The sequence below is a fragment of the Pseudonaja textilis genome, chromosome 6, assembly GCF_049901715.1.
Source record: "Pseudonaja textilis isolate UNSWEBS1 chromosome 6, rPseTex1.2, whole genome shotgun sequence".
Taxonomy (NCBI): Eukaryota; Metazoa; Chordata; class Lepidosauria; order Squamata; family Elapidae; genus Pseudonaja; species Pseudonaja textilis.
Genome location: NC_141995.1, coordinates 12124552 through 12147856, shown reverse-complemented (window position 1 = coordinate 12147856; position 23305 = coordinate 12124552). Strand labels below are relative to the sequence as shown.

The following is a 23305-nucleotide window of genomic DNA, read 5'->3' as shown; positions in this document are numbered from 1 at the left end:
GAGAAGGTTAAGATTATAATCAGGTCGTGGCTGTTAAGATATAAGCCACCAAAAACAATTTGATGGGAAGAGGCCAGCCCAAGAATCTTTATATTATTATTTAATATTGCTTATGCTTCACATCAAAGAGCTTTCTCTTCTCCTGCTGAATGTGTCACCATTAATGTCTCTGGAAAAGAAATATAGCAAGATATCCTTAGAATAGATTGGTCTACGTGCAGTTAGAAAAACAGATGCAACCATGCACCAATTCCTGCACTACTGCTATAATACAGACACCCATTCAGACCTATTAATACCCCTTCTAACCAAATGAATAGAAAAAAGAGACATTATACAATCTCTTATCAGACCAGTTATTACAATGAAAGTGTGTGTATGATTTGACTGTTAAATATGTTTTAGCAGAATGGCTGATTTTATAATCGTGATATTTTATGGGTGGTAGGCTATTAAGTGGGGATAATTTTTATGCTGAACATTGATTGCCCCCAAATTATTTTTTGACCATAAATATAGACTATCTAATAGATACACACATCTAAGTTTCCATCAACATCAATATACTGCTTCACAGTGCTTTACAGCTGTCTTTAAGTGGCTTACAGTCAGCATGTTGCCCTCAACAAACCGGGTCCTTATTTTACCAACCTCAGAAGGATGGAAGGCTGAGCCAATCTTGAGCCAGTGAGAATCGAACTGCACAATTAGCCTGCAATACTGCAATCTAACCACTGCACCACCACAGCTCTTTAAACTGTTTTTTTTTATTACAGTACGAAAGAAAAGTGACTGAAAATTCCTGCAATCATTTCTATCAATATTTCTCCTTCAGGAGATATGAAAAGCAGCTGAAATTTACACACATTTTGCATGCAAAAATCTTAGTTTTGATCCCTGCCAACTCTAGGAAGAAATTACTATAAGGCAGCTTCTTAAGAAAAGCAGCCTGCATGTTATTAAAAAAGGTTGTTATTTAAAAAAAAAAAAGCCCACTGGAGATTTGAATGAGAAGTCAAAATAATCAACATGTATCTGGCTATCCAGGGAGAAGGATAGATCTGCTAGATCTAACATCATCATCATCATCACCACCACCACCACTACCATAATCATAATATACTTTGCTGTCTATGCATACAAATCTACCAGTCAGACATGGGGGAGGAAGGGTATTTGAGGGCCAATGCACCTTTATCTGCCCAAGTCAGAATACAAATTAACCGTGTTTTTGGACCATCATGGACCATTTTTTCTTTATTTTTCACAGGTGCTAAAAACAATGCCGGTCCTATATGAAGCAAAACTAAAGCTATGAAGATTCATATTTGAAATGAGATCAGGCTCTTCTTCACTTCTTGTTTCTTATCCTTCTGCTATACAGCTCATAGCAAAGGGCATCTACAGGATTGGGGTAAAATAAAATTCAGATGATAGCTGTGATTGTGCTATGGAAATTCTACCTGTTTTACCGATGGCAGATGAAAAAAAAACCCCAACATATAATTTATATTATACCTTCAGTATATTGCAGTCTTAGTGGTAACCCTCCATAGTCCATAATCATATGAGACAAAACAATTCTGTGGCTTTGTCAAGTTACTGAATAAAATTACTAGCAGGGAAATCAGCCCCTTGTTTAGCCTTGATTAGTATAAACACATTCTAATGAAGTTTGGTCCTTCGGCATTTGTATTGTACAATGAATCCTATTATGTAAAGGAGAAGATATATCAAGGGATTATGTCGGGATAAGTAAAACCCCAGAAGGCAATCGTTCAGCTACATATTGAAGTTAATAATAAGATCCCCTGTATGAATGTTCCTTTTCTTCCTGGTTCTATGGTATTGATTTCTACAAAAACTACAGACAAACAAGACACAGTTATCCAAGGAAAGGAAGTTTAAAAGCATGCAGAAGAATTGTGGAGTTGTAAGAGCAAAAGCATGCAAGAGAAAGGTTTACGTCTCACGTTCTGAACTGGGACAAGATTTTTGTCAATTATTCTTTCATTCAATTGGGATCTTGTGGCGGTGACTGTGCATTTACCATAGTCACAAGTGAAGGAAGTGCAAAAGAAAAAGAAAAAAAGTGGTCAAAAATTATTTCATTCGCTCGATTTACACTCTAGCATTTACAGAATTTCCCTTTCAGGTACTGATTAGATTTAGATTTATTTTGTTACATTCCACTCTCTCATTCCATGCTTCATCAGTTCTCATGGATATTCTGAACTGATCTACAGACCATGCAGAATAGATGATGGAGCTAACTATTGGACTTCAGGGACCTGGTTTCATGTTGCCACATCACTCATCTGGCACGTAATGCGAAGAATGGTTTAATGAAACTTTACATGAAACATTAATAGGGATCGTTCAAAAGGATAAACCACAGCCTGCTAGGAGTTCAGAACTGTTAAGTTTTCATTCTGTACAAGTGGGCTAGTAGAAATAAGAACCAAGCCCACAACTGGTCATCTTAACAAATACACATGCCATTTGTTTGGTACATTTGGTTTCATATAATGGTTAAGATGCTGGACTAGAAACCTGGAGACCCTACATTCTAGTGCTTCTTTACATAGAAGCCAACGGGGTGACTGGGTTTCTCTCTCTAAGTTTATCCCATGTCACAAGGTTTGATGCTAGGGGAAAATACGGAGCACAATGTTCCCTTATGCTATACAAAATAAAAGGATGGATGGATGGATGGATGGATGGATGGATAGATAGATAGATAGATAGATAGATAGATAGATAGATAGATAGATAGATAGATAATGGATGGATGGATGGACGGACAGACCTGGCAATGCATACTTATTGTTGCACATTACTTCTAATTGATCTCATGACTGTTAGCAGGAAAACACATAATTCTGAGAATTGAAATCCACACATCTTAAGAGTTACTGAGATTGAGAACTTTATATGTTTGTTTGTGCATGCATTTTCTCTCTTAAAAGTAAGATGTCATTGTAAAAGACCACTTTTATTGTCCAAAGATGAATGCTATTTATTTTCCCATTATCTTACTATGGGTTTCTTCAAAATGACAGGCACAAACTGTCTCTATTGGCACATTATTAATAGCTTCCAGATAAGCTATGAATAATGCAGCAACAACCTTGCAATTGCTGGATTTTTGCCAGGAAAGGACGAACACTCCATTCATTAGTCATCAGTCTACCCAGAAATATACGAAGAACATTTTGTAAGGGAAAATTTCTAGCAAATTTTAAGAGGAAAAGCAAGACTTAATGAAGTTATGTTTTCTCGAAAGCTCATTCCTTTCTGCATTTCAAGCAAATCATTTCAGATACAGTCTACATTTAAAATGTGAGGTTCAAGTTCAGTAAAATTTCAAAACCCATTAGAGTACTGAGAATATTTCTCAAATATTTTAAAATCTGTCCTCTTAAATTTTGACTTGCAATGCAGATATCATTTTTAGCACGCAAAGCTGAGAAGACAGTAGCAAGACCACCACCAGATTTTTTTTATTTATTTATTTTTTATTTAGAAAAGATATTGAATTTTTTAGGCTTGCAGGAACTGGGGGGACAAAAGAACCCGTGCAAGATTTTTCAAAAAATATCCATTTGCGCACACCAGCATGTGTTCTCCATGCAGGGTTCTGTCTGGTCTCTCCCTTCTAGTCCCTGCCAGCTCCAGAAACAATGAGCTTCCCCCTGGCTCTTTGTAAACAAGAAAAGAAGCTTCCATTCCAGCAAAGCCAGGTGTTCAATTTAAGAGCCAAAGTCAAGAATGAAAAACCCTTTTGGGAAATCCATGTTTGCTCTGTAAAACTGCATGCTTAATTTGGGCGCACAGATGCAGAGGGATTTCAGCCTCTAATTAACCAGCACAAATGCTGCTTGTTTTTATTTGGCTATGCTATGCAACTGAAGTGACTCTAGGTAGCTGGCATTTCAGGTGGTCACAAGGGAAGGGGAGGGGAGGGAAACCAAGGGAAGGGAAGGGAAGGGAGAAGGGAAGGATAAAGGGAAGAGAAGGATAAAGGGAAGGGAAGCCGGAAGGGAGAGAGAAGGGAAGGATAAAGAGAAGAGAAGGATAAAGGGAAAGGAAGGAAATGGAAGGATAAAGGGAAGGGAAGGGAGGAGGGAAAGAGAAGGAAAGGATAAAGGGAAGAGAAGGATAAAGGGAAGGGAAGCCGGAAGGGAGAGAGAAGGGAAGGATAAAGGGAAGAGAAGGATAAAGGGAAAGGAAAGGAAGGATAAAGGGAAGGGAAGGGGAAAGAAGGGAAGGGTGTATTGGTTACTACATACTGATCATTTAGGACTGTAGACTCAATAATTAAATAACAAAAGGAAATATGGCTATCATTGAATCTCTTCCACGCTTCTTCTGCAGAGTGATTATCCATTCTCATTAACTGGGGATGCAAGTTTTCCTTGGCAAGAAAAAGGAGAGCATTAACCATTTTAAAGCACAGCCACGTCCAAAGACTACACTCCATGTCCAGACATAATTGAAAAAGGATGCAGACAAAACACTGGAGCTGTTTTTCATATCAGAGCACAAAATCCTCCAGGGCAACTAAGCCCGCTATTCTAAATCTGGCACGGGGCATGGGCCAATGATTCACAGGGAGACACACAAGCAATTCTGTCTCGAAAGCCTGTGGAGTAATCCCTTTTCATCCTCAGATATAAAGAGCTTGGCTTTTTTTTCTCTCCTGCTCCTCTAAAACCAATCTGTCGCTAATTATATGGATTTAAGGTGTTCCTCTGGGGGACGAGGCGGGCCTGAGGGGCAACATCAGGTTCCCTGGTAGCAACAGCCTGAATTGTGTATTTTCCTTGAAAGAACTCTTACTGCACGGTTCAAAAACATGTAGGTGATTTCATACATTTACTATGCAGGTAGCCCTCAGCTTAAAACAGTTCGTTTAGTGACCGTTCAAAGTTACAACGGCACGGAAAGAAGTGCCTCATGACCGTTTTGCTTTTGCCTCATGGTCTCACATGATCAAAATTCAACTGGTTCATGTTTATGATTTATTTATGACCGTTGCTGTGTCCCAAGGTCACGTGATTCACTTTTCTCACCTTCTGACAAACAAAGTCAAAACCGGGAGGGGGGGGGATTCACTTAACCACCGGGTTGCTAACTTTATCAATGGCGGCGATTCACTTAACAACTGTGGCAAGAAAAGTGGTAAAATGGGACAAAACTCTGTTAACAAATGTCTCACTTAGCAACAGAAGTTTTGGGCTCCATCGTGGTCGCAAGTCGAGGACTACCTGTATTTCATTCGGAAAAAAATCATCCCCCCTCTTCCTCCCCCAACATAATTAGGAGTGGCATAATTTTTTTTTAAATAAAAGTTTTATTTAACTTTTCACAAAATATACAAATACAAATAAAATATTTTTTTTTGAGAACAGCGTGGCCCCGGTTATTACTTCTCCATACAGACACAAACTCAATACATATTTATCTTGTAAATTCTAATCCATATCTTATAACTATTTTTGCAATTTTTTCAATAGCTTTTCCCTTTCTTTACTTCCTATCGCCTTATTTTAAATTATCTCATTCCTTTCTTAATTCAATTACATATCTTTTTCTAATTTTTAAAATCTTTCTAATCGATGTTTTTATACTTTCGTCTGTCCTGTTTACAATTTCATATTATCTTTTCTCATAAAACAAATTTTCCCCTGAAATTACTAGACTGGAGTGTAACACCTTTGTATCTTTTTTCAAATCTTGTTTAAAAATTTAAGTTACACCTTTACAGTTATAACATTCATTTTCTAATCTCTATTTTATAACACATACCTATTTTCAATCGAATTCTGCTTGGTACATTCCCTTAAAAATACACACTAAATCCTTAAAAGAAAAAAGTATATATGTATATATATCTGTGTATATATGTATAACAATAATAAATGGAATAATTATTCTATTCAAGTACAGCTCTGCCATTAATATTAATAACAATCTTTTACATTTCTATTTCTTTTAACAAACATTACCTAGTAATATCAGTTGTATTTCACTTTAATCATATTTCATATTTTACTTATTACTGTCTTTAAATAAAAAACCAAACAATAGTAATTAACTATTCAATAATAGTCAATAAAGTTATTATTCTTATTCAAGTTCATCTTGTCCACTGATAAAAATCTTCCATGTTTCTTTTCAGTTTTTTTAAACTTTCTTTTTAAATCATCGAGAGCCTTATTCTCTTTACAAACAAATATTCCACTACATATCAATAGAAATTTTTTCTATCACTTTAATCAATCTAACCTATTTTCTAACCCTTTTCTATTTCTAATATAACAATACTATCCCATGCACCCTTGCAGAATCCTCTCCTTAAGTTAAATTTTAACCATTGTCTCTGTGTCTTTTAAATAGGTTTATACCTTTAATTCTTGTACGCTTTTCCTGTACCTCTATATCTTGTTTCAGTCCTTTGTAGCTTCTTTTCCTTTCCCTCTTCCCTCTCTTCTTCTCCCTCCCACTTTTATTCCCTTTTCTATCTGATTCTCCCTTCTGTGATCCTCCCTTCTGCTTCTTCCTGATATTAGGATTACTTTTTATGGTTGTTGCTTCAATGCTTAAGTTTTTAACTCCCTTTCCCCCCTTTCCCTTTTTTACCCCGCTTAAAATTGTTGGTCATTAAAGATCGCTTCTTCGTTGTCCCGCCTTTCTTGTTCTGCCAGTGTTTCTTCTTGTTTTTCATAGTTCAAGATCTCCATTTCTAAAAATTGAAATACGAAGCCAAAAAATCCTCTTCCCTCTTGTGCTTCTTCTTTTTGTTCTTTAAGTCTCATTTTTAACTCTTCAAGGAGTGATGCCATTTTAAAAAATTTTAAACAACCCCAACTGATTTCATTTTGTTTCATTAGGATCCTCCATCCAAATTCCAGGAATCATCCAATAATCCAAAACTGTTTCTTGCTTCTTTTCTCACTTTCTCTTTCCAGGGGCTTTGTTATCTTGTAACAAAGCTTCAGCTACAATGTATCTTTTGCAAGCCTTGTTAAAATTCCACTATTGATTTTTTCTTAAGTTCCAGGTGGTCGCCTCCATTTTCCAGATTCCACCCTCATTTTTCCTTTTTTCCTCCGCTGCTTTCTTTCTTTTTTTAAAGAAAAATTTTAAATTATCCAAGAACCTTTACCCCTTTGACACTTTATTTTCAGCTAGAAATAGCCTATTAATGTCAAAGTGGATTAGTATCAATTTCTTATTCGAATCTCTTCTTCTTAACGTTCCAAGTCAATTAAAACTGTCAATGTGAGAGGAAAAAAAGCCAATTCCGTTTCCTTTCCCTTTTGCCGCTTAAAAACTTCTTTAGGAATAGTATTAGTCTTTAAAATTCAGGTTCCAGGTACCTTAAATAGATGTTCTCCATTCAACCCGGTCAGTCAAACTTTCTCCTTTAAACTTCCTCCTGCACAATCTTGTCCGGTCAGGTTCTTCTTTGAGGTGGCCATTTCTGACCACCGCTGCAACCACCTTTGGGAAAGGGAGTAATGGCCAGCTGAGGAGGAGAGATGCAGCTCTCCTCAACCCCGCTGATGGCTCCCCCTTCTTCACCACCTCTATGGGGTGGCTTCAGCCCCGAATCCGGGTGGCTCAGGGCACTCCAGCGACGAGCATGGATCAAAACCGTACACAATCACAATTTCGGTCCGTCACCGAAGAAGCCCAAACCGGAAGTGGAGGAGTGGCATAATTTAAACAGATGTTATCCTTAGTAAAGCATGATCAGCCAAGCTTAGCCTCTGCTGTTTTCGAATAAGCCTGCTGTAAGTACTGGAGCGCTAATATAACTGCTCTTCTCTTTCTGGCAAAGAGCGAAATTAAGTACTTTTTTTTTTTTTTTTTTACAAATGCTTGCTAGGAAATGAAGTATATGGCTGTGGCGTAACCCTCACATAAGACAAGTACGGTCTTGAGTTAACATTCTTAGTTTAAAGACAGTTCAAAGTTCTGACGACCTTGGAAAAAAATGATTTATGACCTGGCCTTGCAGTTACAATTTTTGCCCCACCCCTGCACTTACATGGTCATAATTCGGGCTACTTGGCCACTGGCTCACATTTATGACCAGTTGCAGTGTCCTGCGGTCACCTGACTATGATTTGCGCCCTTCCCAGCTGGCTTCCCCGACAGAAAGGTCAGTCAGGAAAGTGGAATTTGCTTGGTGGCCAGGTGTTTTAGCTTAAAATAGTAAAAATGATCAAAAAAATCAGATCCAGGGATGACTTGCTTTACAACGTCACCAACTCACCATGGAATTATGACCCAGTTGTGGTCATAAGCCAAGGATGACCTCTATGGCATTATACAAACATACGCACATAAAAAAGAACCCTACAAAAATGTTAGAATTCTATAAATGTTTTCATCCAAACTTCTCCCTTCCTCACCTTTAAACTAGTAAGCTTAATACTCTTCATGGCTACAACTGAGTTCTCCCCCTCAGAGGAAAAAGCTTTCAATTTCATGCTAATATAGGCTGCCCTAAAGCAGTGGTCCCCAACCTTTTTTGTGCCGCAGCCCGGTACCGTCATCACAAAATCATCTGCGGCCCGATACCAGCATCAGCACGCATGGCAAGGCGAGCCGAGCAACCAGCCAGCCAGCCGTCCCCAGCTTCTCCCCGCCACCTTCAACTCAGCACCCAAACGCCGCTTTCTACCCGGAAAAGCTCACCGGAAGTACTTTTTCATCAAAACAAGATGGCGGCGCCCAGCAAACCGGCAGCCCAATAGAAATTGTTCCACGGACCGGTACCGGTCCGAGGACCGGTGTTTGGGGGCCCCTGCCCTAAAGGACAGAGAAATTAAAAGAAACCTCTTGGCTTCAGAAAGTGGGCTGCTTCCTTTTTGGGTAGCCCCTGATGTCCTTTTCCAAAATAATATTTCTGCCCCAGGTCTAGATTTTCAGCTCCCGTGGCTGGGAAATGGACTGAGTTTTGGTGTACCCAGCACACAATGATAACTCACAGGCTATTATTTACTTGTCCTCATTTGTTTCTAATAAAGGCGGGTCTTCCCCCCCCCCCCCGCGTTTTTTTCCCTCCAATTTTCACATTTCCCCCCATACCACACACAATTTTTCGGGGGGAAAAAAAGAGAATTTATTTAACCTTATCTTTTTTTGGGGGGGGGGTTTTTTATGAAAATTTTAAGATTTTAAAAATAAAAAAAAATTTTTTTTTTTGCATCAGCCTGTCTACAGAAATGAAATCTGGTAAACTTTTTGTTTACTTACAAATAGTTTGGCACAGTGGCAAATCCTGAAGAGTTGCTGACTGGAAAAAATTATTCATCTATTAGATGGAACCTACAGGATGGAACCTGCAGTCTGCTTAAGTAAGACCAAAGCCTTGGCAGAGATGTTAATCTTCAAGCAAACCCAGTGCTATTCTCTAAAATCCCCTGAGCTTTCTTCCCACATACATTCATCTCCCTACACACTTCTGGGTTTTTTTTTCTCTCCACAGAACAAAACCAAACAAAAATCACACTGGAGTCTACGGAGGAGGAGACTCAATTGGAAATGGTTAAGAAAGCAGCAGCTAAGATATACTAGCAAAATGTTCTATTGCACTTTACTAATTTATTTGATTCTTTTTGTCAGTTCTTATTGTTTTTATTTTTATTTTTTGTTTTAAATATGATTTTACATTGTGTAAGCCGCCTTGAGTCACCATGGGCGGCAATATAAATCAAATAAATCAAATAAATCAAATAAATAAATAAACAAACAAACAAAAAAAAAATAAATAAAAGCCCTGCTATAATTTTAAAACATTCCTGGGATTTCAAACATAGTCAAGCTTAAGGCAAACATCTACTTTTGCTAGGGAAAATATCTTATTTATAGCCTGTATTTCAGAAATAAACTGTGTGTGTGTGTGTGTGTGTGTGTGTGTGTGTGTGTGTGTGTGTAGGGCAAATAATACAGATGGTCCTCGACTTACGAGCACAACTGAGCCCAAATTTTCTGCTGCTAAGTGAGACATTTGTTAAATGAATTTGGCCCCATTTTATGACCTTTACCTTGCCATAATTGTTAAGTGAATTCATTGCAGTTGTTAATTTGGTAACATGTTTGTTAAGGGAATCTGTTTTTCTCATTGACTCTGCTTGTCAGAAGGTTGCAAATTGGGATCACATGACCCCAAGACACTGCAACCGTTGTAAGTATGAGTCAGTTGCCAAGCAGCTGAATTTTGATTATATGATCAAAAAAATTTATGTGAAAAACGGTACATAAGATACATCACTTTTTTCAGTGCCATTGTAATGGTCAAATTGTCACTAAATGAACTGTTGTAAGTCAAGGACTACCTGCAAATGAAATTTTAAAAAACCTTTACTGATTGCATGGAACTGACAGCCCATTTTTCCTCAATTGTAGCCAACTCTGCACAGAAGCAACTAGTTCCTAGAAATACCCAAATGATCTCAACAATATCCTATGCATTTTTTTAAAAAAAGTTGATAGAATATCATGTTGTTCCCAAATTCCAGGCAGCTAACTTAGGGCAAACATGTATTTCAAGACAATTAAAACAGAATATCCCTATTTAAATGTTCAAATGAATGGAGATAGCTGTTGGCTTTCGGTCAAATAAAAGAGATTGTGATCATTACAGGAAGAAATAGAGGAATACAGAAAGCTGCCTTACACCTGATAATTCAGCCCAATACCATTTATTTTCAACTGGCAGTTGTTTGTTCTTAATGGTTACAGATTGAGACTTTAACTTGATCTATTTTTAATCCTTTTAACAAGGACTGAATCTACGCTCCTAAATGGATTAAGGCCTAAGCCAGGACCCAAAGAGGCAGCTCTTCATAGATAAATTGGATTTTTACTGATAACATACAAAATCTCTTGAACTGCAATAGCCTTACTGCTCAGCCTGCAACAGAAACTCTGCACATGTGTGAGAGCCAGTTTGTTCTAGCTGTTAAGGCATCAGGTCGGAGACCAGGAAACTGTTGAGTTTTAATCCCATCTTAAGATATAAAAGCTAGGCTTCAACCATAACAATACAAGAGCACACAATAGATACAAACTCAAGGAAAACCGCACCAAACTTGATTGCAGGAATTACGACTTCAGCAACAGAGGGGTCAGTGTCTGGAATACTCTACCTGATTCTGTGGTTTCTTCCCCAAACCCCAAAAACTTTAACCTTAGACTGTCTACAATTGGCCTCACCCCTTTCCTAAAAGGTCTGTAGGGGGTGTGCATAAGCGCACCAATGTGCCTACCGTCCCTGTTCTATTGTTTCTTTTATTTTTCTGATATGTATCCATTTCATATATTCGTAATTATGTTTATACTTATACCTGTTATCTTATAATCGCTTGACAAAATAAATAAAATAAAATAAATAAAATTTGGGGCCAATGACCCTAATCACAGGGCTGTTGTTATGGAGAAAATAGGAGGAAGAAGTTGTTTTAGGTATCTTTGTCACTTTGAGTTATTCATAAAAATGATAAAGGCAGGAAATAAATACATAATATCCTTATTCATGGCTAAAGGATAAAACAAGTCTACCATCTGAAAATTCAAGCAAAAACTATTCAACTGTAGGTTTTTACTACTGTATGCAGCCTTCTAAGAAACTCTTATTATAAAGGCAGTTTATAAAATGGAGAGAGGTTTCTTATCTCAAATATTTCATTAACATCTTTCCCTGGTATCTTTCAGAATTTCAGCTTCCTTTCAGCCACTGAACTGGCGAAGTTCCAATACATCAAGTTTCAAGAACATCTGATCTCCCTAATCAATTCAAATAAATATCATTAATTTAATTAATTAGCCAACGGAATGTATTTCTCTGTCCTTGTCGAACTTGTGGAGTACTTTGCACAAAGAGTAATCAAGTTTACTTACGTTATAGTAACCGTATAATTTCATACTTCTGCAAGTACAGAATCTCTATCTGAAGCACGTAAATGCAATGCCAGACTCAAAGTTGTTCTTTCTGTAGTAGGCACATTTCAATTAAGTTAAAGCTACCTGCAATAAATCTCGCTCTCATTCACTAATGACTGGCAGATTTCGCTAATGAATGACAAACACACCAAGGAAAAAAAAATGCAATGACTTACGATGTTCCTTGTTGAGAAACACACAAAGTCTTCAAAGGCGTATCACACTGCTCTGAAAGACACAAGAGGAAGGGGGGGGAGAAGACAGATTTGGGGTGGTGAACATTTCTGGTCTCTTGCATTGTTTTCTATTGTCTTTTCTCTTTTATTTCTCTCTCTGTGTATGACATTTAGGATGGGGCTCTTTAATTCACGATACCTATGACTTAGGCAACACTACAGATCTGAAAATTTTCTCTTTTTATTTTTATTCCCTGGAGTAGGTTAAAAAAAAAGGAACTCCAAATAATCTCAAAGGTGCTTTTTTTTTTTTTTCTTCAAAAGGCAACTGGACTGTTTTTTCCTCGAGGAGGAAGAAGAAGAAAAAGTTTTGCTTCTCATCCAAGAAGCTTCATCAGTTCTGATGAGGATGTAGGGGAAGGGATTTTTCTTCTTTTGAAGAAAAAAGCACCATTGAGACAACTATGAACTGGACAACTGAGAATCTTCGCAGACATTTACCTCCAAACAGGTTAAGGGATTTTTTTTAAAAAGGAACTTTATAACGAGTTTGATTTGTCTCTGCCTCATTAAATATTATAAGGTTGGATAAATATAAACAGACTGAAGCTAAAATAGTATAGCTTGAGATAATGGCTGCCATTGAGAAAGGAGTAAGACTCTATGAAAAGCTCAGAATTAATCCATGTTGTCTTCCAATATTCATTACATTGTCACATAAGACACATACTCAAATTGACTACATTTTAAAGGAAAGGTGGATAATGTTTTCTAACAGCAGTAGTAGTTTCCATGTCAGAGTAAGCTGAAGCAGCAGATTTCATTTCTGGTCTTTTGCCAGAAATCACTGGTCCCATCTCCGTATGATCTTCCTGCTTTTCCTTTAACATCTTATGCAATGTGCTAGTGACACAGTAGCACATATCTTTAAAAAAAATCGTATTCCTTTTTTAAAGCTTAATTTTTAATTGATTAAACTGTACACTGCCCAGGGGGAGATGGCGGTAAAAAAGTGTGTAATATAAAGAAACAAACAAACATATAATGAATAAATAAATATGCCTTGTGACATCTAAAAGGAATAAAAGATAGGAACCACCACCTTGGTTTTTTATAAATTAAATTCAAACAGCTTCAACAATGAGTTGGAACAAGGCATTCTTCTGCAAAGGTAAAGGTTTCCCTGTCAGTTGTGTCCAACTCTAAGGCACCTGTGTTTCTTATCCAAAGTAGCCATTGTTGTCCAAAGACAATTTGCATGGTCATGCGGACAGCATGACTATGTGCCAAAGGCACTTGGAATGCCGAAACCTTCCCATTTATCTACTCAGTTTGCATGCTTTTGAACTGCTAGGTAGACAGGAGCCGAGCCAAGTAATAGGAACTCACCCAGTTGCGCGGACCTCGGGCCTCAAACCCGAACTGTCAGTTCTCCTGCCAACAAAGCTCAGTAAACTTTAACCTCGTCAGTAAACTTTAACCAAAATCCAGAAACCCTAGGCATTGCCACCTATCAGATGGTAGGTAGACAAGAGCTAAGCCAAATAAAGGGAGCTCACCCTGTTGCACGGACCTGGGGTCTCAAACTGGAGCTGTCAGCTCTCCTGCTGACAAGCTTAGCATCTTTAAGCTCATCTTCTGCAGGCATTACAAAATCCGGAAACCCTAGGCATTGCCACCTATTAGATGGTGGGTGGCATGCCTTTATTTCTTTCACAGCAGTCCTTCAAATAATCTCAACATGGAAACTTCAAGTGAAGCTAAACAATGTATTGCTCCTATGCTGAAAATATTTCCCAGTTTAATTTCAAGAAAGCTTGGACTGTCTTCTGAATCTTGTAGCATTGAGATGGAGGGGAGAAAATACTGCATACAGTTGGTACAAAAGAGCTGAACTTTCAGGACACAGGAGTAAAATATATTACTCTTTAAGAGATAATTGGTTAACAAGAAAAGAATTTGGAGGAAAAATGAAGCAGACAAATCAGAGTCTTGACAGGCTTCTGTTAGAAGTGCTGTGGAACGGATGCTTGGTGCAGAAACTTTGATCTGATGACTTCCATAGGTTCATCTCCTAAAACTTATCAGAACCAAAAAGTACTTTACTTAATCTCCAGCCAAAAGTCTGAGAAGCCACCCTTTTGTTCACATTTCATGTTACATGAATATAAATTCTGTATAATCTGTCAAAATGAACAAAAAACAGCAGGATGCAGTAGTTTATAACTTTAAACTATGGTCTTTATACTTACTCTGGCTCTGAATTACTGATCCAGTCTGCTGGGTTTCCTAGAAAGCAGAAAAAGGGGTGGGGGGGATTTTTAAATACAACCCGGTAATTTTAGGGATAAAGTTAGGATAAGCAAACTTAAGCTACTGCCTCACTTTTCTTTTCTGTTTAGCAAGAAAAATACTGCACTATTTACATTCCTCTTTCTTCTGTATTATAATAAATATTTATTTCTTTATCATTGCTATCATATTATTATTACAGTATCATTACACTGCATAGTACTTTCCATAGCAATAATGTTAATATTCTAAATGGAAAAGAACAGAAAACAGGGAAATTATGCATTTATTTCATTTATTTTTGTCAGGCACAAGAAATGAGGAGTCAGGATACGAGTACAGAAAGCACTGCAGGTTTATTCCAGGCAACCTACATCCAAGAATATGAATTAGTAAGTCAAGGCTCCAGATGAGAATCATGGACTTCAAAGAGGGCTGGACGTAGGTCTCTTTTGCGAGCATGCGGACTTCAGACTGATGATGTCTTTCACCCCACCCTTGGGCCCAGCTTGGTCATCTACTACAATTTGTACACTATTTTGTTCACACATGACGACATATACCACCACCTCTCATGATGGCTTACAAAACTGGTAGAGTAGGAACAAGAAGCACTAGAAAAATGTTTTCAAGTGTGAAAGAAATAGGGCAACAATCAAACTTCTGGTAAGCAATTCCAGGATGTTATAGGAGCTATAGGTAGCTATATATAAAAAGCACAAACGGAATAAGAATACCAGTTGTGAGATTATAGACATCAAATAATGGAGCACAGTGGCTCACATGGTTAGGATGCCAAGTTGTGGGTTAGTAAGCCTGTGGCTCAAGACCCGAGTGCAGCCCTGGGATGGGGCGAGCTCCTGACCTTCACTCCAGCTCTTGTCAGGGACATGAAAGATGCCCACAACTGGATGTCTTCCGGGCAATGGAGATGTCACTGGCTAATTCTTTCAACCTAGAAGTCTTAAATGCATGAGTGCAATGCAACTGACATCAAGTAAGTAACTCAGGAATTATATGTCTTTGAGCACAATGAATAAATCTAGTGTAGATAATTTGCTCTGGATGCCCTACGCAATTCCTAAAATAATCAGGCAAGTATGGCCATAATGGGGAATTCTGGGAGTTGCATCTATCCTTGTGGAGTATATTCCCAGGTTGTAGAAGTCTGTTTGTTCAAGAGCATTTGGGAGTTAAGGAAATAGAAGTTCTGAATTATGACTTTCGACTATGGAACAACTGTACATGTCATGATTTTTACGAAGATTGCTACTTTTTCCTGAACATGACATTCACCTTTTAAGCTACGTGTTAAACAGAACAATGATGCCAAAAACATAAATAACGAATATTCACATGCCCACAGAGATTAGTTCAAAGCAACAGTTGCATGAAAGAAACTATCCTTTTATGCTTGTTTGTTTTGTCCTGCAAACTTTTCCTCTCTGCTAAAAACAACACATGCCAAAAGCAGTTGAGTGACATGCATTTTCATACATTAATTCACATAGATGGAATGAAAGGTTTTGCTTCTTCACCTTTACAGGAAATGGAAACTTTGAAGGCTCAGCTGTGCTAGGAGTATGGATGGCTGTCAAAGGAGGTGGCCATGAATGGGTCATTTCCTGGGAAGAAATTGAGAAGAACAATAATCAGCTCTAAAGTCCTAATTTTATTACTTCCTCAGCTGCGAAAAAGAATAAGAAAACCTTCCAACAGTAACACAGGGATGTAACTGAAACATTATTTTTCAAGGCTTTTGCAGCCTAGAGTTGGAAGTGATCTTTGAAACTATCATCAAAACAGCCAGACTTTGATTTCTTAATATTCGATCCATTCTGAGGAATGAATGCTTTCCTTCTCTTCTCCTGTCATACTCTTTTATCTTCTATTCCTCCCCATAGTTTTGAATGTGATAAATAATGGCAATGTCTGGGGCAGCATTAAAAGAAAGAGCAGGAATATCACAATATACACAGGAAACCCAAACCAAATTCTACACCTTTCTTTTATTTATTTTAATTTGTACTACCTTTCAGTATTGGAAAACTCTTCAATCAAAAGTATTTTTTTTTAAAGAAGGAAACCCAATCAAAATACAATCCGTGTTTTCTTTGATTCCCAACTTGTATTTCTTCCAACAAGCTGAAGTTTGAAGCCAAATTATCTTTGGGATTCCAGCATTATTAAAGATAAAACAAAGCCACAAATTGGATTCCCTTATAAAGTGTAAGCTTGGACAGGAAGTTCTTGGTCATCTGTGCTAAGACGAAGAGCCCAGCAGAAAACAAGAATGCTTTTTCTGTAACAAATAAGCCAAAATTTCAGAGAATGATAGCTCATCCACTTGGATAAACACAGACAATGTGTTTTTTTTTTTAGTCCTTCTATTTTTGGGGGGTGGGTGAGGGTGGGGTCTGAAACCAGAAATTATTTAAAATATCCAAGATGGTGTTCTGCTTGAAGCCTACTGATTAAATTCTGCAGCAAAGAATCATGAATAGCATTATAGAGGGGTGGGAGTGGGGGGAAACCTAACAGTTTTGGTGAAGAAAATAAGGATGACCCAGTAGTTTAAAAAACAACAACATGAAATTAGTTCTGCTTTCTTTATGGCATCTTTTTCCTCTTAATGTGAATATACTCACCTTCAAAATTTCTTCAACACAATGGGCTTCATTGGAGTAAGACTGCTGAAAAACATAAAGAGGAATGGTAAATCCATGAATTAGGAGGACATTCATGTACAGAAAGATAAATCACAATACAAAGATTTGATTTGCAGTATCTATTGCAAGAGAAAACAGGGGTGGTGAACGTTGGCATGAAAAGCTCTGTTTAAAGACAGAATTTTGTCTCCCTACTTTTTGGGTTAAAAGGAGACTTTTTTTTTTACGGGTCTTCAGTTAAAACTATACAGCAAAATCTGCATAAAGACTACAGATGGCAGAGCTAGGCCCCATCAGTGAGCAATAAGTGAATGTGCTATTTAACTGGCTGAAGTTACGATAGGTTACCTTAACCCACACTAATAGGAATTCCTGCATGGAGAGGAGTTATTTCATCTGCAAGTCAAAGCTGAGCTTCATGCTTTAAGAAGGAATGTCTCACACCATGCCATCACTGTCGTGAACTATTTTTGCTGCTGCCTGGAAAGCACACAATATATTCACCACAGGAAGCTGCTCTCTTGAGAAATAGCTCGAGTAACTGCCATTAGAGGCTATTCTCCAAAGAATAATCCCGCTTCAACTATAGCTGAAACGGGTTTTTTTCCCCCTGTTTCTTTCAAGACTGATGCCACACCCCATCACTGCTCTGAATCCTCAGAAATTCACCTCCATCCATCACACACATGCTTAAATGCTCCAGCCTTCAGAGGGAAGTAATTTTCATCCCTAGTACTGAGAATAAGGCAAGTCTCGGCATGATTCCAGCATATTATTCCAACATGTTTTAGCTTCCAACAGTGAAATAGAGCCAAGCTTCTTCCAACAGAAGGCAAGTGCTTAAGACAACTGCTTAAAATTAAGGGGGGAGGGAAATCTTTAAGAAATAACATTCCTAACTAAGCACTGTATAAAGTACCAGAGTAATCTAGCAATAATAAGAAATCTAAAACCAAAATTTTGGTGAGAAATTTGTGAACCAATATGAACATTTAGAGGAGTCCTCCCATATCTTTGGTCTTTTGGGGACCTGATCTCTCTCATCTCCTCCACTGTTCACAGCAACCACAGTACAATCCTTAATTTGCTGGATTGTGTAGAGCAGGGGTGTCAAACTCGCAGCCTGTTGACCAGATGCGTCCTATGCTGGCCACGCCCACCCCTGGTTTAGCAAAGGGTGAAAAAGTCATGATACGTCATGTGATGACGATGTGACAACGCGAGTTTGACACCCCTGGTATAGAAATTCCTCACCCCAACACACAAACTCTGCACATTTCATCTGTTACATTCTCCCTCTCTTCATCCTGCTCCCTTACTCATTTTTGCATGCTGTTTCCTCAGTCCTCCATCTTCTTGATAATTCAATATCAGATTAACATTAACATGCCATTTTCATATCATTCTGTGTATTATTTATCAAAAATTATTAATGAAAGTATTCCATGCCTTCACACTAGGCCAGTCATTCTAGGAAAGCTCTCCCTAGTGACCAGTCTTTTTTAAATTTTTCAACCCAAAGTCAAATGTTTTGTTTTGTCTTTTTGGTAATATTTTTTAGTAATTTTACATCTTTCCATCTTGTCTTTTTGGTAATATTTTTTAGTAATTTTACATCTTTCCATCTTTTAGCAGCTATCAATGCATATGAAGGTCCTTCTGTAACTGAGCCCATCCAATAAAGGAAAACTTTTGTAGCTCGACGTTGAAATGGAAGGGTCCTTGGTACTCTCTGAACTTGGTTCTTTTCTTGTGGATGTTTCATTACCCAAACTAGGTAATATAATCAGTGCTTTCACTAGCATCACTAGCATTGATGATATTACTTAGTTTGGGGATGAAATGTCTGCAAGGAAACAACCAAGCCTCAGAGAGCAACAAGGACAAATCATCTCAACACTGAGCTACAAATATTCTCCTTCATTGCTATCAATGCACATGTTTTCCCAAAGTTAAGTTGTAGGACTGATTCACAAATTTTACAGTAGACTTAAGACTTCCCAGGTTGTAAGTAACTTTAAGGGGATCACACTGTTGCCTCAGAACTCAAACTTGGGCTTTTGAGTATTACTCATCTAAAGAAATAATTTGCTTTACTGTGAGGTGAGCACAGAAGTTCATCAGTTTAGGGGTCAGAATATCACAGTATTTGAGGATCACGGGGCTATAATTTTAGAGAAAGTATGCATTGTTTCCTGCATAACCATCTTAACCAAATTGCATAGCGAATAGATTTATATCCAAACAAAGATCCACTGTATTTATGAGCCAGTGTGTGGAAGGCAGGATGCTCAAAATAAGTCTTTGATCAAGGCAAGATTATACTTACTGTATCATATTATATTTGACTCTTGCAAGGAACTCCAAGCCTAGTAAAGCTACATGAGCTACATATTCACCCAAGATCTATTTTACAACCCCTTACGTCCTCTTAAGGGAGATGTATGCTTCCACAGAGCTTTCATTTTTGTTAGGAAAGATCATAAAGAAGAATGGCATAGTTGATTTGATATAGCCTCTAATTTCCAAACATCATAATTGCAAATAGCCAGGAATCATTAAAAAAAGGAAAGAAGACTTGGCTGGAAGGATGGAATCCTGTCATTTGCATGTCAATTTAACCATCAGAAATAATAAATATTTTCAGGAGGATGAGCTACAACATTCTCTAGTAAGGTTGAGGAAGGCTTCCTCTCTGCTATGGTTTTTAGAAAACTAGTGAGGATATGATTTTGCTCAGATAGAAATGGGCGTATATTAATTATGGCTTCCTCTAATTCTTCCGCATTATCTAAGTCCTGAATTAAAGTGGATGGTTCCTTCCCCCAAATCAGATAAAAGAAAATCAAGGAACCACTTATTACTGTATAATCTGAATCTGAATCTCTGTCTAGAGGTACAGATCCTTGCTTAACAGTAGTGAGTGAGTTCTCATCTAATGGCAGGATTCAAACCAATGGCTACCTGGCTAACATTTCAACTATACCTCCTGCAAATTCTTACTGTGTTGCAAAGTGCTCTTGAACAAACAGCAAGTCTTTCCTTTTGCTCTTCATTGAGCAAGCACACAGGACTATTTACAACACCCATAAAGCAGTAACACCTCCTGAGTTCAAAAAACATTTGTTTCACCACAGAGGAGAAATCGGAGGCTTGGAAATGAAACCGGTTCAAGATATCGCTTGTATGATTTTTTTTTATGACCCAATCCTGAAAGGTTTTATTCCTAGTCAATGTAGTCATTTTCTCCTTTTTTTATTAACTTGCCGAACCAGTCAATAAAGAAAAGGAGCTTGTTTACATGCCCATTGGATACGTGAAGCGGGCAAAAGGACAGCTATTACTGAACACAGTGAAATGCACACAAAATTTCCCAAGTTTCACAAGACCTTCTCCTGGCCACTAGGCTAAATGTAAACATAGCATTTTTTCTCTCCAACATGGTGGACTTTGATTTCTACATCGAGAGAGGGGCCTCTTTCAAAGGAGATGGCAGACCACAACCTTCATAGGCCTAAACAGTTAAACATTTTCATGGAAACTGGAGAACACTAGATGGAAGGAGACAATATGTTTTCTCAGTTCCTTCCTTAAACATTTTTAATTTATGTGCCACTGCATTTTCAAAAACAAAAACCCGCCTCCTGAGATATCCTGAGGCCAACCTTTCTTGCTCGTTCTGCTTTGAGGAGGCATTTTTGTCCACAAACTCATCCTATACTTTCACTTGCAGAAGTTTCCATTGTCACCACACTTCTCTTGCTTTTGTACATAGGGTTAAATGTGGCTTCGGTTTCGCCTATTCATTTTAATACACTCCCCCATCTTTTCAGCTTCCACATCAGGATAAAAATAACCTCTAAAGTAAAAGGTGGAGAACTGTGGCCCTTTTACGACTTGTGGATTTCAGCTCCCAGAATTCCTGAAGTAGACATGTTGGCTTAGGAATTCTGGGAATTAAAAGTCCACAACTCGTAAAGAGGCCATATTTTCTCACATCTCCTCTAAAGCTATTATTTCCTGGCTTTCCAGTGAGAGAATGTAACACACCTGTCCCAGTCAACTCTTTTCATACTCTACATAAATGACCTCTGTGATCATATCAAGAGGAACTGTGTTCTCTTCACTGATGATGTAAAGTTATTCAACACCACAGACAATACTGCTACACTTCAAAAAGACCTTGACTATGTATCAGAATGGTCAAACAAATGGCAACTTCAAATCTCAACAAATAAATGCTCTGTCCTACATATTGGCAAAAAAAATCAGAAAATAAAATACAGGCTGAATAGTCAAGACCTTGTTGATGATCCAAACTCTGTCAAGGACCTTGGAGTAATCATCTCTAATGATCTAAGTGCTAGAGCCCACTGTAACCACATAGCCAAAAAGGTATTAAGAGTTCTTAACCTAATCTTACATAGCTTTTTCTCTGGTAATATCACACTACTAACTAGAGCATACAAAACATTTGCTAGACCAATATTCGAATACAGCTCATCAGTCTGGAACCCACATTACGTAGCTGATATTAACACAGTTGAGAAAGTCCAGAAATATTTCACAAGAAGAGTTCTCCACTCCTCTACTCATTGCAGAATACCTTATGCCACCAGACTTGAAATTCTAGACCTAGAAAACCCAGAACTACGCTGCCTTCGGTCCAATCGAAGTGTAGTATATAAAATCATACATTGCAATGTCCTACCTGTCAATGAATACTTCAGCTTCAACCATAACAACACAGGAGCAAACAGTAGATACAAACTCAAGGTTAATCGCACCAAACTTGATTGCAGGAAATACGACTTCAGCAACAGAGTGGTCAATGTCTGGAATACCCTACCTGACTCTGGTTTTTTTTCCCCCAAACCCCAAAAACTTTAACCTTAGACTGTCTACTATTGACCTCACCCCTTTCCTATGGGGGGGTCTGTAGGGGGCGTGCATGAGCACACCAACGTGCCTACCGTCCCTGTCCTATTGTTTATTTTATTTATTTTATATTTTTTTATATTCATAACTATGTTTTTACTTATACCTATTATCTTGTAAGCAATTGACGAATAAATAAAATAAATAAAAATAAAATAAACAATGCCTAGTATCAACACCGTTACGTGGTCAGTACTCCAAGGGAATCTCAGCATTTATCTGCTAAACCACAAGTCAGCAATAAATCCTCTGGATGGCCTTTAGCTCAGTTTCTCTCTCTCTCTCTCTCTCTGTGTCTCTCTCTCCCTCCCTCCCTCAATTTGTATTTGGTAAAATGAGTACAAGAGTCACCTTCCTCTTTGGCAAGCAATATATATCAGCCAAGACAATTGCTCTGCAAATTATTAATAATAATCTTTTTCCATAGCTGCATCAAAATGGTTTTAGGCATTTTGGGGTTAAATGCATCCAGTTAGAATGTTAAAACAATATAAGCCAATTTGAAGGGCATCAGATTGAAGAAGACGCTGAAGAAATTGTGCTAGAAAAGAAAATGTCTTGTAATGTTCAGATATTTTCTTAAGTTCCTCAGCAGATTAAAAGGCCATTGGAGGTCAGGGGGCAAGTTGGCAGAGTGATCAGTCTGTGATTTTTAACAAAATTCCTAATGTAATATTGATTACCTTGGAAAATCCTTTGTAATAGTTGGATTGCAAATCTAAATTCATTCCGGTAATTGCCTTAACTATTAACTGCCTCTCCCACATGGGAAGAAAAGGATGACACCCCCAAACCTTCTCATATAGTTATCTCCCAAAGTGTCAGTTTCAGAAAATGGTTGTTGTGATACCTAGTTTTTGTAAGGAATCCATTTTCCACAGAGATTGGGAGGCATCTTTTTTTTCAAAGGAAGGCTGTGGATTTTTTTTAAAATTTAAATGAATAGATATGCTTGATTACTAAATACAGAAAATTAGACACAAAGCTGCCAATTGTATATTTATTTCACTCTTGTGCTGTTGTTAGCAGAGGAACTTGTAATATAAGAAAGAGGCAACCAAGAATTAAAAGACTTTAGTCCTAGAATTTGCTTTTCAGTGCTGTGCTACAGATGAAAAGACTGCTCAAAATACTAATATTTTGTACCAATGTTTGTGTCAGCTTCTTAGACCAGCCTAGTATTTTATTCCCCCTTAAAATCCTCTGTGCCAAGGCTGCTACTAAAACTTGTTAGGAAGTTAGCTTATTCCGAAGGAGCTTGCTTACATC

General features: G+C 37.8%; 1 protein-coding gene across 13 annotated transcripts in view; it reads right to left on the bottom strand.

Moving 5' to 3' along the window:
- AFF1 (ALF transcription elongation factor 1) overlaps positions 1 to 23305 on the bottom strand; it is a 171851-nt gene that overhangs the window by 37818 nt on the left and 110728 nt on the right. For 9 of the 13 annotated variants that reach the window (XR_015744051.1, XM_026698325.2, XM_087935878.1 and 6 more), the window contains 4 exons: positions 17078 to 17122; positions 15968 to 16054; positions 14390 to 14426; positions 12138 to 12189 (listed from right to left, as the gene is read on the bottom strand). Coding sequence is in view for 12 of the 13 variants with exons in the window: in XM_026698325.2 (XP_026554110.2) it covers positions 12138 to 12189; positions 14390 to 14426; positions 15968 to 16054; positions 17078 to 17122 (221 nt within the window). In the remaining variant the exon portion in view is untranslated. The remainder of the gene's footprint in view (positions 1 to 12137; positions 12190 to 14389; positions 14427 to 15967; positions 16055 to 17077; positions 17123 to 23305) is intronic. The other 4 variants (XM_026698324.2, XM_087935881.1, XM_087935874.1 and 1 more) reach the window with 1 other exon arrangement.